Raw genomic sequence first — 15,560 nt, 5'->3', positions numbered from 1 at the left:
TGTGAACGCTCAAAATCTCGTCCTTTGGATGCAAAACTCCAAAATGGCGATAAATGCCAGTGGACGCTCAAAATCTCTCATCTCACCAGCAACAAAAGTCGAAAAATCGAGATATCCTGGGGGACTGTGAAATTTCAAGAATTACTAGTAACATTTCTTTAACATTTTGATTAATATAATTTTATGAGCAGTAAACAATCATTTTATTTGTAATTATTTCGTGTACTAAGCTTATTATTTGTGTTCATCAATAGCCGGAGAAAAGGCTGTTTTAACCGATTTTTCTTGTCTCTTCTATCGCAGATTTTGTACTATTGCAAAAAAATGAGCACGCATTCTCGGCTCTTTTTTCTGAATTTTTATGAATGTAAATACTAGTATTTCAAAGTCTAATTCAGAGAAGAAAATAATTACGTTTTATGCATTTTAAAGAAATGATAACGTTTCAGATAACATTGATTTTATTTACAGTATCAGATTGAGATCAGCTTGCATTAAACTATCTTATTTTTAACTGTGGAGTTAAAGAAATTAATGATAAATTTTCTTTTTATTTTTCACACATCTATTATAAACTCTTTTTTATGAAAAAGATATTTAGGTAATTTATAATAATTTTCTGGGTACCCGCAGAGGAATATTTTGAAAAAAAATCAAAACAAATTAACAATATAATTCATAAATGATTTATCAATATATTCATGAACAATAAATATATATATTTAATTCTTTACATACAATTATTGAATTAAAGACACCTTACCTATAGATGGTACGACCAAACCTCTTCTTTGAGAATTTTATTAAATAAGAGGGGGAGGGGGTTAGACCATCCATAAGTGAGGTGTCCGTGGATTAAATCAAAAGTATGAGCGATTTACAAAACAGAACTTAGATCACAACGGTGCTGCACACAAATAAATAAATACTTTTTAAAATAAATAAATAGTTATGATTATTAACTAGTATACACCATTGAAAATAAATGTCAATTGTTGTTGGAGGAAATATAGACAATGGGACAATTTTATGCATTCTTCTGAGCTATAAGGGACGCAGTCTGTTTTCAGTGATTTGTGTGGACAATCTTTCGCAAAGATCAGTCCACGTCTACAAATTCTCGGATTAAGGACCGACATTCCAAAAGAGGATACTTCCTCGCAACAACAGTTCGCACACAGTTGATAACCTCCATTGGAAATGGGAGTTCAAGGCTATCATGTGTGCTGGGCTCTTCCGCGATCTTGATCACGTCAGAACAAAGTTTATCTTCGTCAGAAAACACGTTCTGGTTCCCTCCAATGATACATGGTGTTCCTTTATCGATGAAGAGCCCGAAGTTCTTCCTCGAGAACTTCTTGATCCTATGAGTTACTCGATGCCCTTCATTAGCACTGAAAGATATCACCTCTCCATTATCGCAGACGACATATACAACGTCGGCAAATTTTATAGCACTGCTGAATTTAGGTGGTGTTGGAAGGTTAGCAATCAATGAGCACGTGTAAGTCTTGGTGTTAAAGCACTGTATTCCCGCGGTTTCCTCGGTAAAGCCAAGACTACCCCCAAAGATGTAGACATTTTCGCCTATCACCGCTGCAGAGCTACTGTCTACTCCAAAATGTAGTTCCCCAACTTGTTTCCATGCTTCAGTTCCCATGTCATATTGTTCGACGCTGTTTAAGGTTCCAAAGTTGTAACCACCAAAGACAAACAACGAGTCCGACATTGCCACCATTGAATGTCTGTATCGACCATATTGCATAGAAGATCTTTCCCGCCACTGCGACAATTTTGCAGAATATCTTATACAACTCGTCATATTCGTTGTTCCGCCGGTAATGAAGATGTCATGACCATAAGAGCAAACTGCAAAGTCTTCTCCAATGTCGGCAACGATAGGTTGAAGTGCAACCCATTTTTTGTTTGCAAAACTGTATCCAACAAATTCTGTGACAATCGTGTCATTGCCTGAAAGGCGTTTCCCCACAATTGCCAGAATCTGTTCCTGTTCTGTGTTGATCCGATAAGGTTTCTCGTCCCAAGTCAGCTCTTGGCGCCTTGACGGCAATGCATGATATTTGATGGCATTTTTCACCGCTGTTCGACAAGCACTGTGTTCAAGAACCATATGATGCTGATCAACTTGATCCAGTAAGAATTCAAGATTGATTGAGGTGAGTCGAATATGTTCAAAGAGCTCCGGAAATGCTATTTTCCTTCGAGCCTCGTCTGCTGCTATCCAGTTAAAAAGGGCCTTGCAGACGACCTCTTCGCCAGAGACATTTAGCCTTTCGTCACGAATAAGGTTTTCCAATTCGTCCTTTTCAAGTTTCAAAAAGTCGTTGCTTTCCCAAACGTCTTCGAAGTTGTTCAAAATAAATGGATGGCTATTGTCTACTAGTTTTTCAATATTATGTGATTTCCCTAGTTTCCAGACTCCTATGCAGTTGTGAACGTCTATGTTTCTCGTAATGTAATCTTCACATTTGATCTGCAAACACGTGATTTGAAGCATCGAGGAAATCTGCAGAAGATCCCCAACCGTATCAGACTTTACGATGTCTTTCCCCAAATACACATACTGAAGAATGTCATGAAATAATTTCGAGCTGGTTTTATGAAGACTTATTTCCATGGAGTTGGATTCTTTCATGCCAGAAGAAAACATGGCGTCGAAGTACGGAGAAACAGACGACAGTATGACCCGATGACACCGAAAAGACTGGTTCTCGACGTTGATGATGACGTCAGTGAACCGCTGAGATTTGTACATTTTACGAAGTCCCTCCAGCAAACAACTGGAAACAGATGAAGATTCTTCCTCCATTTTCATTCCCTAGTTGTGCATCTGTAAAATAATTTAAACATTCTTGAAAGCATACTTGTATATGCATATTTGTTCACCTTATCGATAATTGTTTTACATTTGTGTTGAAGGACTATTGGCCTCTCCTCTATAAATTTTCACATTTTAAAAATACTTTTCAATATTGATTTTCATCTACTGCATTATTTTCAAATGATGAATGGTGTGAATATGAATTGGAGGGCTGTTAATTTTTTCTTCAGAAATATATTTTTAACTTTAATTTTGCATTTAAGTACTTTAAATGTTTGTCATATATATAAATTTTTTTTTACAAGTATCGACAAAAAAGAAGTAGTTAATTTTCCATCATATGTGAGGTTTGATCGAATTGCATGACTACTCAAGGGTCTCAATTATTGACCTTTGGTAAAACGATTTATGATTAATATTAGGCTATGTTAGAATTTTTTATTTGCAAGGAAGTTATCTCTCTTATCAGAAGGCCGATTTTTCTTAAATATTTTTTAACTCCAATACTAGTATTTAAGCATAGGTGAGGTCATAATGAAAATGCAACCTTCTAATCTAACAAATTAGTTGATAATTTTTGGGGATATTAAAGAGTTTTGGTCATTTCCCCGTATAGCTGAAGACAATTATGAACATAATTTGTATACTAGTACTGGTTGTACACAGTATTATAGATGTAGAGTGGTAAAGTAAACACTGTACTCATGCAAGTGATTACAGTATCTGTTTTGTGGGAAATCGAAATATCACTTATGATTATCTAGAGTGTATCAGCAATGAATAATATTTTATCCAAGTAAACCAGGCACCTGAAGTGTGGATCAATAGTCCCCCCCCTTTTTTTTAATAAAAAAAAATTTAAGCGTATAACATCTCAAAAATGTATAATTTTCCCGTCAAACACATCCATATGTCGCTCTTGAAATGCAAGTAGATTGTACACTACAGGTGCCTATGAGTAACATAACTAAAAGAAAAGCTAGAATCGTCTCGAATATAAAGTTACGGAAGCGTATTAGTGCCACTTGGACACTTCACTTTTTTTTTTATTTCTACACTTTAATCTGTAAAATTTACACTTTAATCTGTAAATTTTACACTTTAATCTGTAAATTTTACACTTTAATCTGTAAATTTTACACTTTAATCTGTAAAATTTACAAATTTTACACTTTAATCTGTAAATTTTACACATTAATCTGTAAATTTTACACTTTAATCTGTAAAATTTACACTTTAATCTGTAAATTTTACACATTAATCTGTAAATTTTACACTTTAATCTGTAATTTTTACACTTTAAAGTGTAAATTTTACACTTTAATCTGTAAAATTTACACATTAATCTGTAAATTTTACACTTTAATCTGTAAATTTTACAGATTAATCTGTAAATTTTACACTTTAAAGTGTAAAATTGACACTTTAAAGTGTAAAATTTACACTTTAATCTGTAAAATTTAGATTTTATTTTGAACAACCTGAACTGCAATAGGTCAAGATCCAACGGTCGATTTGTGATGTTTTACCTCTGACACTTGAGAAAAAGTATTAAACTGAGATGTTTACAATTGTTTGTACAGTGAAACCTTTCTAATCCGACATGCACTGGGAGGCAAATTTTGTGTCGGAATAGACAGGATGTCGGATTGTACAGTGTTAAAAACAAGGAAAATACTAAAATGGGAAATAAATTTAACGTCAGAATTCACAGTGTGTCGTATTATTCGGGTGTCGGATTAGACAGTTTTCACTGTATATTTATATTTTACATATAATCGTACTTGTTTGTTAGTATTTGATAAACAAGGATGGACTATTTCCCCATGGGTTTCGTAATTTTCCCTAGAATAAGAAATCAGGGATCTGCTTTTGTTTCAGGATATATACATGTGTTTCTTTAGTTTTACTATAGTGTAACGAAGAGTAAAAATATATATCTCAAAGATTTTTTTATTTGCAGCTCAGATTGATATTACGCTTCCGCGATTATCTTGCATGATTAAGGGTCTGTTGGCTTTAAAATGCGTTACTGGGAATGTGTGAAGTTGCTCAATTGATTATGTGAATAAACAAATAAAGTGTAAAATTTACAGATTAAAGTGTAAATTTTACAGATTAAAGTATAAAATTTACATATTTTAAAAAGTGTAAAATTAACATATTAAAGTGTAAAATTTACAGATTAAAGTGTAAATTTTACAGATTAAAGTGTAAAATGTACAGATTAATGTTTAAAATTTACAGATTAATGTATATAATTTACAGATTAAAGTGTAAATTTTACAGATTAAAGTGTAAAATTTACAGATTAAAGTGTAAAATTTACAGATTAAGGTGTAAAATTTACAGATTAATCTGTAAAATTTACAGAATGAAGTATAAAATTTACAGATTGAAGTGTAAAATTTACAGATTGAAGTGTAAAATTTACACTTTAAAGTGTAAAATTTACAGATTAATGTGTAAAATTTACAGATTAATGTGTAAAATTTTCAGATTAAAGTGTAAAATTTACAGATTAAAGTGTAAATTTTACAGATTAAAGTGTAAAATTTACAGATTAATGTGTAAAATTTACAGATTAAAGTGTAAAATTTACAGATTAAAGTGTAAAATTTACAGATTAAAGTGTTAATTTTACAGATTAATGTGTAAGATTTACAGATGTGTAAAATTTACAGATGAAAGTGTAAACTTTACACTTTAAGGTGTTAAATTTACAGATTAATGTGTAAAATTTACAGATTAAAGTGTAGAATTTACAGATTAAAGTGTAAATTTTACAGATTAAAGTGTAAAATTTACAGATTAATGTGTAAAATTTACAGATTAAAGTATAAATTTTACAGATTAAAGTGTAAAATTTACAGATTAAAGTGTAAAATTTACAGATTAAAGTGTTAATTTTACAGATTAATGTGTAAAATTTACAGATTAATGTGTAAAATTTACAGATTAAAGTGTAAAATTTTACAGTGTAAAATAAGATTAAAGTGTAAAATTTACAGATTAAAGTGTAAAATTTACACTTTAAAGTGTAAAATTTACAGATTAATATGTAAAATTTACAGATTAAAGTGTAAAATTTACAGATTAATGTGTAAAATTTACAGATTAAAGTATAAAATTCACAGATTAAAGTGTAAAATTTACAGATTAGAGTGTAGAAATTTAAAAAAAGTGAAATGTCCAAGCGACACTAATACGCTTCCGTATAAAGTACCTCTGCAATGTGAAAAGATGGTGAGCATGGATTCCTCCAACCATCAAAATTGTGGAATGTTGGGCATTTCATACTATTTTATAAATTGAGATATCCTTTATGAAATATTGTCCACAATATACATGCGGACAATGCGCTACTTGAGGCAAGTGCGAGAGATCGTAAGTAATGTGCAGTCTGTATGCATTGATTCAGGAATGCATTTATTGCAACATCGTCAGGAGTCGGCATATTGATATAAACTCTCCTAATTAGAGAGGATCGTACATTTTGACCGATGATAGTTTTGTAGCATATTTATCGGGTCTCTTACATTGAAACAAACAGAACTCTGTCATTGCTAATTTTCTGCAAGTCAACTATAATGTGTAAGGCCATTCCAAGTTTTTTCTCTGTTTAGCGTCCACCCATCTTTCAAAAACCTACCTACCTATTCGCAAAAAACACACAAGCCAAAACATAAAACACAGGCTTAAAAGTCCTAAAAATGACGCCCTTCAAATGATTTGATCTAACTAAACTGCTTTAATAGAAGAAATATCTATTTTTAAGCAAAAACAAGGGATTAAATGATAACAATACACCCAATATAACTTACTATACAGATTTATTTGGAGAAATTGACAAAATTCAAAAATTTCGACTAAATTGATCATTTCAGGACTCCTGATGTTGTGTGTTTTTTCTTATATGGGGTGTCAAAAACCAAGGCGCACGCGGACGCTAAACATAGAAAAAACTTGGAATGGCCTAACTATCTTTACCTGTATGCTGAGAAATCCAAGGGAAATATACCCGTAGGAATTTAGGGACATATTTTTGTTAAACGTCGTACGGAGAACCTGTTTCAATTTTACATAATCGCTATATAGCATCATTTATAAGAACACTGTTAACCCTCCAGCACTTAACTTGTCTTTCAAGTGTCAGATCGTCAGTCTGATATTTTGAGTTCTATGCAAGATTAATAAGAATATGCAATTAACAATATATAAGTATAGATTTTGTGCTTGAAAAATTGTTATTCGTTTGCTATAAATGTTTGTATTGAATCGCATTGTGAACCTATAGATCAAGAAAGAAGGGGGGCATAAGTTCTGTCTCAAAAAACTCTACAGAGGAAAACATTGACTGAATGGTACAAACGAAACATATGATGGAAATTAGATAAATAAAAGATAATTCGATATTGCAGATTTCAGAGGCGTTTATAGTACCGGTACTAAGTGAATAAGCAATAAACTATACCCTTTTCTCTTCTAAAAATATATATCTTAAAAGTATATGACGATACGATGAATAAATGAACACATCGTTTTAAATTTGGTCAAGCCACAAGAGTAAGAAATACATAAGTTCTACAGGCATTGTGTTTTTTTTTCAACATAGCTACGAAAAATTTCAACCATTGAGCATGTTCAGATAACGGCATTCTCATTTGATGGAAGCCTGGAATAATTAATGAAAGTGAATTATTAAACATGTGAACTGAACAAAAGAAAAAGGATATAAATACCTAGCTCTTGGGAGAGTTTTAATGTTCCTCAGTTGGTCATCTGTGTAGGGTTGCACGAACATATGCTTCGTCTGTTGATCAAATCGATCTGCGTCCAAACACGTTAAATCGTATATCCCTAGGTGACGTAACTTAGCGTAACCGTGTTACGGTCAATAATCCGATGGCTATTGTATTGTCCGGAGCTGATAAATAACATGTCAATATTGTACATAGTACTAGTGCTACTGAAATTAACTGTGATATAGCTTAGCAAAAAAAAATGTCCTTAAAGTTAAAAAATACAAGCAGTTTTGGAGGAGAGGGGACGACCATTTGATTCTGGATTAGGCATTTTTTAAAAGATTCAAATTACTTATTTTCATATAATTGAAGAAAAGGGGTCGATTTACAACAGAACTTATCCTACAATTAAATTTTAGTTCTCCAAATAACTTTCTTATTTAAAATAATTTGAAGTTATGGTATTATTTTTTTTTAATCATTATATGTAAGCAATTTGAAAACCATTTATTTGCAAGATTTAAAAAAAAAAACAATTTAAGTTTTGGTCTTAGTCGTGAGTGCTTTTGAAACAAGCACCTCAAGTTACTGAGTATTTTATTTCCAGTGTGATCAGGGACGAAGAAACTTTCTTTTTTTACTAAATACATTTTATAAGCTTTAAAAGGCCAGACTAACTACCAAACTCAAAAACTTCATTTTTGGAGTAGCAGTAGTAGCCCGTCTGGGAAAGGATTTTTTTTTTTTGCCTGTCAAAAAGTTCGATTTTTTCCCACTGGGGTGGAACCCTCTCCCCCGCCCTCCGCCGGAAAAAAAAAATGTTTGATCCCTGCCACGCCACCCGTTCTCCGACCAAAATAAAAGACGTTCAGAGAGAGAGAGAGAGAGAGATCGAGATCTGTAGAGAAGAGAGAGAGAGAGAGAGAGAGAGAGGTATTGCTCAAATTCAAAAAGGCCCTTTTAGTTAAAATTTAACAAAACAACACCAACAAAAAAATGCAAGAATTTATTTAAAAAAAAATAAGAAAGGAAATTAAGAAAAATAAAGATACCAATATAATTAAGATTTATTGACATAAATTAAATGTTTTATCTCTTTTTCTATAATGAAATTTTATTGTTTATATATTATAGATATCTGAGATAAGCATACTCTAAAAAGATTTGAAACGATAATTAGCATGCACAAAGGGGAATAACTCTAATAATTTCAACAAGAGGTCAAAAGGTTACTGTCTGCGCAAAGAGGCTGAATCTCCAACGTTCCGTTCAGAAACAACTTTCACAGAGCCAGATTTTTCGAAAGGACAGTTCTTGTTACACACACTGTTTAATGTGACGATCTTTGAGGTGACATGGGGTAAGGTTCTTTTTTTCATTCAATTCTAGGCATTATATATTATTGGAGTAGATCTAGAGAAACTGCACGGTTGATTGATTGCTATTTTTAACTGCATGTCTTTGCTTTTGTCAACAATGAACAGCTGATTTTTCATAAATGAACAAAGAAGATGAAATGTATTCTTTAACAGTGTCATGATACTGCTGATCAGGAGGTTGGTAAGCAAAAGTATCCTACCTGGTTGAATTATTCATTAATTAAATATCAGTAAATAATATGCAGTGTTATGAAAAATATTAATGAAAATAATATATATAGTGCATCTGATCCATATTGTCTTAGAGATGTGTTTCTAGTCATTTTAGATTTAAAAGTCCTTGTTTGTGCAATGAATGATCACGGTATGCAATATGAAATATATTTTATACGAGCTGTCAGACATTCCAGTTTTAATTTCTTTTACAATTTAACATATGAATATTGGGGTACAATATTTAATATATATACTGGTGTCTCATTATATCGCGGTACTTAAAAGCTTTTGCTTAAAAAGTGTAATTCCAATTTTTTACCTGAACTCTCATCAAATGATATTCATAAACCAGACTTTGGCCTAACTTTTCAGTGTCAAATTATTTCCCAAGCATGCATCGTTTAATTTGTAGTCTATTTTTAAAACATGAAGTCTTATTTGCCTCCTAAATTGGAGAGTCTCATAGTATCGCGGTATAGGAAAACATGGAAACTTGTGGTTGACATGGACTTCAATCTTAATTTTTAAATTTACAATGTAATTCTGCATAAAAATATAACAATTATACAAACTAAAGACTTTCAAAATATGAACTTTATCACGGATTTTTACTAGATTATAAATTCTGTGGTCTAAATAAAATAAAAACGAATGAAAATCGGTAAAAATTACGTTTTATATAAATACAAACTTTTCCAACGCATGTTCCATTCATTTTAATCATCACAAAAATTTACATTCAGGTGACAGACAGATAGCTTTATCCAGAAAAATCACATGGGCTATGTATCTAATTTTTTGGAATATACCGCGATACAATGGAACCCGCGATATAATGAGAATTGAGTATACATATTATACATCAGTGTTTAGGTTAGCTGCAGATTTGTAGCATTATGGTTTTATATATTTGTCTTTTACCATAAGACTACAGATCCCGTAATGCAAAAAAGGTGCAATTTGCGGCGCAGTATTTTTTGCGCACTTTTGAGGAGAATTTCTCCACTTTCTAGCATTGGTCAGTCAACTCGTAACCTTTCAATCCCTAATTCTAGTCACATTCTGTAGCCAATATATGTATATATATTTTATCCACCTCCCAACCATTTATAGTTGTCTCTACAGGCAATAAACTCACTCGAAGTGAATTTTCAGCAATCTAACAAATAATTTTAATCAAGCGAGTTTATCACTTGTAGAGATGAATATAAAGGGTTGGGAGATGGATAAAATATACAGAATAGTTAAATAATGTGCCTAGAATTAGGGAGTGAAAGTTAGTTGATTGACCGATGCTGGAAAGTGGAGAAATTCTCCCCAAAAGTGCGCAAAAAACATTGCGCTTTAAATTGCACTTTTTTTGCATTACGGGATCTCTAGCGTTATGGTAAAAGACAAATATATAAAACCATAACGCTACAGATTTGCAGCTATGTTTAGGTTTAAAAACCAATGATCAAAACAAGATATAGTTTATTGCCTGCTACACATACACTAGCTAGGAGCTGATGATAAATTAATAAGGAGTAAGAGGATATAATTACTAGGGAGTACATATGTACTTAAAAATTTGCAAGCAGATCATGCAATATGTTTGTCTTCTCAGAGACATAAATTATCCTCTTTGTCAATGGTCTACCCTAGCTGGGTTTACTTTTATCAATTTGATTATTAGAAGTGTATAGAAGACTGATCAAAGGTCCTTTTCTGACATAATTTTCCTTTTAAAGCATTCATAGTCTAAAAATAATTTTTTAAGTTGGTAAAGATAGGAACATAAATCAATAGACTACTTCTATGATGTACGTACGTGTTAAAAACTATTAAAACTTAAATGATATTTTCATTCATCCAACAGATTTCACTCATCCATGATTGTTCCTATGATCAAAACATGTTTTTTAAAAGGCTACATATTTTTTATGATTATATTAAATTCAAAAGCAAAAATTAGCATATACCAGTGGTAATGATTTGGCTCAAATTCAATAAAACTTAATTGGTATATAAGTAGACTTAACTAGTATACATTATACATGTATTTTTAAGACTTTATATCTGCAGTGTTTGAAACTCATCATAAAATATAAAGCTATAGAAAAATGCAGGACTGACTGCTAATGAAAAGTGTCAGACATGCTAAAAATCAAGTAGGCCAAGCCTGAGAAAATATGTGTCTTTAATGAATTAGTTTTAGCAATAATGTGAATGAAACTAGGTCACCATATCTTTGATCCTGAACCTATAGGCTGACCAATTCTGTTTGTTTGCTTGTTACACTTTGCTGCCAATACTATTGGTTGATTTGAGAGAGATTAATCAAATAGCTAAATTTTAATTTCTGGAAAATTTTAACATGTCAAGCTGGGCATTGATACACTCATACATGCAAATCTGGTAGCCTGTGACAAAATTTGTGCATCTTGAGTGGTCTTGTGCAAGGTTATTATGTGTTTATGATTTCAAAGAACAGTTATGCCATATGGTAGCTGAAAAATAGGGTTTTTCGTGAAATTCTTTGAAGATCAATCCTCCTATAGTTTTGGTCTGATATGTAATCTTGACTTGATGCTAAAGTTGACAACACTAAAATATATTTCTTTATACTTTTTTAAAAAAATTTCAGTGAATACTAGAGGTACTGTGAGCGATGAGCTCACTATATGATATCCCCCGCCTCCCATATGGTTATAACTGGTGAAAAAGTGCATGTTTTCCTGTGGCCGGGAAACCCAAAATATGCGTCGGATCAAAAAGTAAAATAGGAGGTGCACAATGGCAGTATGTAATAAGGATTCTGTGAAAGTTTCATCAAATTTCATTCAGTGGTATGAGAGGAGTTACGGATAAGAGATGGGTACCCAAAAGCGTAACAGACGGACGGACGGACAGACGGACGGACGGACGTACAGACAGACGGACGGAATTAACGATTACTATATACCCTCCCGCTTTTCAAGCGGGGGGTATAAATATTGCCATGGTAATTAAAGGAGAAATTTCTGTGACATTCTCAAAATACTTAGTACACAAGTAGCCTATGAGGTGATGCATAATTCTCCAATGGGTTTTGATTTTGATGAAGGATATTGCCATGGTTACTTAATAAAAAAAGGTAATTTCTGTGAAATTTTCAAATTACTCCTTCTGCAGTTTTAGTCTTATTTCAGTAAAACTGTGTACACAAGTAGACTAAACTAATATATATAACTCATTATATTACTTTCTGATTTCAATGAACTGTACTGCCATTGTTCATTAAAACAATTTTTTTGTGAAAATGCTATTTCTCCTACAGATTAGACCTTTTGTTAAAAAAAATAATACACATTTAGAAAGTGTTGGTCCAGTTTCAATAGGCCATAGGTACATATTAATTATTAAGTAGGTTATGCTAATTAAGAAGCATATATAATTCTGTTTACTGGGTTTTGATTCAGATGCTTAGTTTTGGCAGTGGTAACGAGAAATAAGTTGACATTGGATTTTTTTTTCAAAATGCAACTACATGTACTTCTGCTGTTTGGCTCAAAATCAAACTTATTACAAATGCAAGTAAAGTCAACTAGGGATTGTAATTCTTTTTATTGATGTTTCCTCAGCTGCTTTTAATTTGCTTCTTTTCTCTTCCTTTCTTATAAGTAGAAGCCAATACAGCTACATTCTCTTCAGAGACTCCTGGTGTTTCATAAAAAGATTCATAAATTCTTTTAGCTGAAACTGCCAATATATAACATGTTGTTTTATTATACATGTATATGTAAATTTTACATGGAATGTGAGCTAGATGCATAAATAATAAGTGCTTAAAACATAGCAGCTGAATCGTAAATAATAATTCTTAATTTAAGCATCTAGACATTTAAGAAATGTTATTAGGCCTGAAATAAAAATAGGTTGTTTGCAAATGCTTACCAACCAACTTAAAATGCACCCGACTAAAACTTTTCTCATCAATTATGTATTATTATGACTATTTTAATTTTCAAGTCACAATCAGTGGCTTATAACAAGTAGAGCTTATTAAGGTTTAGCAAGCTTATTTTTCTTATAAAAGAAAAATCTAAAAATTACCCCTCCCCCCTCAAGTAAACTCTAAAAATTATAAGTTGGCATCTGCAAACAAAGAATTTTAAAGTTTGGCCTTCATTTTGAAGTTTTATTGGTGTGTAAATCACATAGACTTGAAGCATGTTTCATAAATTACATATGCCTACTTAAAAAGTCTGTTTATAGTAGCATTCAAAACAAAATAATTCCACACACATATATTTCCTTTGTTTAAACCAACAAAAATGAACTCAATATTTAAATTTCTATGCTGCTTTACATCAATTTCCCCCCTGCTTTTACACATTTTTTTTTTACAGATAATTCTTCCATCAGCCAGTTAATACTGATAGCCTAGCTCCTGTTTTATACAGGGAGGTGGAAGCACCAGGAAATGTCTCTCAATTTAAATCATCATTAAGACTAAAATTTAGGGAAATCCTTTGAAACTAAAAGATTCCCTAGAATGGTTTCAACCTCAAATAGTCACCTGCAAACTTTCATGGATGATGATTTAAGCAGGACTTGCTTTGGATGCTGAATATCACCATGAGACACAAGTTTTTGGAGCTGTTTCTTTCATTTTAACCTTAAACCCCAAATAGACTGAACTTGAAAGGTTCATATATCTAGGTATATACAGTACTTAACCAGACTTACTGTTGATGTTAGATTTGAACTACATTTTCTGGATGAGTGCTCAGTTTAAAGATTTTATAGAAGGTTCTTATCAGTGTAACTTTAAAGCTTTATTTTATCTCCAACTTACATATACACCTAGAGATGCACACTACGAAATTTGATTTGCATGCTGGATCTGATCTACACTGGCTTTTTTAGATTTAAGTTATTTGAAGAGTTTCATTCCCAAATTACTGTAGGCCCTACTTTTAAACACTTACATGGATAAAACATCTAGCCTGCAGACCACCAGACTTGACTCAATTGTTGAACCTTACTTTAATACATTTTACGGACAGATTTTTAATGGAAAAAGGTTTTGGAGGAAGTCCTTCCCATGTTCACTTCTATAATCCTTCCCAGACCAAACAGCTAAATTTTGCATTCAAGCATTTCTTGGGACTTTGCTTGATGAGCAATATGTATATTACCTATAACCTGCATTTGAAAAAAAACGTGGAAAATGGCAAGGTTTGACACTAAGGCACCTCCGACCGACCCAGTCTGGTAAATGCGTGGTCCGATCATGTGAAATGTACTTGAACTAGACGGACTGGTCGTGTTAATGAAATAAATCTTAACCCTCATTTCAATGTTTCAAATACATGTTTTAAACACTTTTTAAGAATTTTTTATGCCCCCCTTCGAAGAAGGGAGGGCATATTGCTTTTATGACCCCCATAGAGGAAGGTAGGGCATATTGCTTTGCTGCTTTCGGTCCGTAGGTCAGTCTACCTGTCAGTCCATATGGAAATGAAATTTAATGTACAGATTTATCATAAGAATATCTAGGTCAAGTTCTGTTTTGGGTACTATGGAGCCATTTTTGACTGAGTTATGCCCCTTGGACTTAGAAAAATTCCAATTATTTGCAGTTTCTGTTCATTTCCTCTGCAGCAGTTGCACATACTGAAATGAAATTTGAGATACAGATTTATCATAATAATATCTAGCTCAAGCTCTGTTTTGGGAATGATCAGGCCATTTTGGAGTTATGCCCCTTGGACATAGAAGGGGGCATAAGTGTTTTACAAACATCTCTTAATCTCATTATACCCCCCGCAAACGAAGTTTGGGGGGTATATAGGAATCACCTTGTCCGTCTGTCTGTCTAGCTGTCCGTCTGTCTGTCTGTCCATCTGTGTGCAAACGTGTCCGGTCCATATCTTTCTTACGGAGGGACATTAGAATCTACTACTCCACACAAAGATTGCCCATGACCCAAGGGTGTGTCATGACCTTGACCCAAGGTCATTTGGGGAAGTTCAAGGTCACTGGAAAAAAAATTTCATAATGTGTGATACATATCTTTATTATGGAAAAAAATTACTTCTGAAAAACCCAGCGGGGGGTATTTTGTTCATAATTCGTGTCCAGTCCATATCTTTCTTATGGATAAACTTGGTAGGTTCTCATTTCACACAAAGATTGCCCATGACCCAAGTGTGTGTCATGACCTTGTCCCAAGGTCATTTGGGGAACTTCAAGGTCACTAGAAGAAAAAGTTCATAATTTGTGTCCGGTCTACATCTTTTTTATGGATAAAATTGGTAGGTTTTCATTTCATGCAAAGATTGCCCATGTCCCAAGGGTGTGTCATGACCTTGACCCAAGGTCATTTGGGGAGGTTCAAGGTCACTGGAAGAA

General features: G+C 32.7%; 1 protein-coding gene across 1 annotated transcript; it reads right to left on the bottom strand.

Annotated features, from left to right (window-relative positions):
• Positions 1 to 789: 789 nt before the first annotated feature.
• On the bottom strand, positions 790 to 7,781 carry LOC134281572 (kelch-like protein 24a). Its single transcript, XM_062764008.1, has 2 exons — positions 7,585 to 7,781; positions 790 to 2,851 (listed from the first exon to the last, which is right to left on the bottom strand). The coding sequence occupies exon 2, from the start codon at positions 2,834 to 2,836 to the stop codon at positions 1,100 to 1,102; it is 1,737 nt and encodes a 578-aa protein (XP_062619992.1). The 5' UTR covers positions 2,837 to 2,851; positions 7,585 to 7,781; the 3' UTR covers positions 790 to 1,099.
• Between the last annotated feature and the right edge of the window lie 7,779 nt (positions 7,782 to 15,560).

Source organism: Saccostrea cucullata, unplaced genomic scaffold (assembly GCF_032062105.1).
Source record: "Saccostrea cucullata isolate Sc308-1 unplaced genomic scaffold, CSIRO_AGI_Scuc_v1 ctg66, whole genome shotgun sequence".
Lineage (NCBI taxonomy): Eukaryota > Metazoa > Mollusca > Bivalvia > Ostreida > Ostreidae > Saccostrea > Saccostrea cuccullata.
Note: the sequence above shows the minus strand (reverse complement) of the source record. Positions and strands in the feature narration are given on the sequence as shown.

Excerpts from the sequence above, each read along its gene's own strand:
- LOC134281572 (XM_062764008.1), bottom strand. The coding sequence starts at position 2,836 with ATGAAAATGGAGGAAGAATCTTCATCTGTTTCCAGTTGTTTGCTGGAG.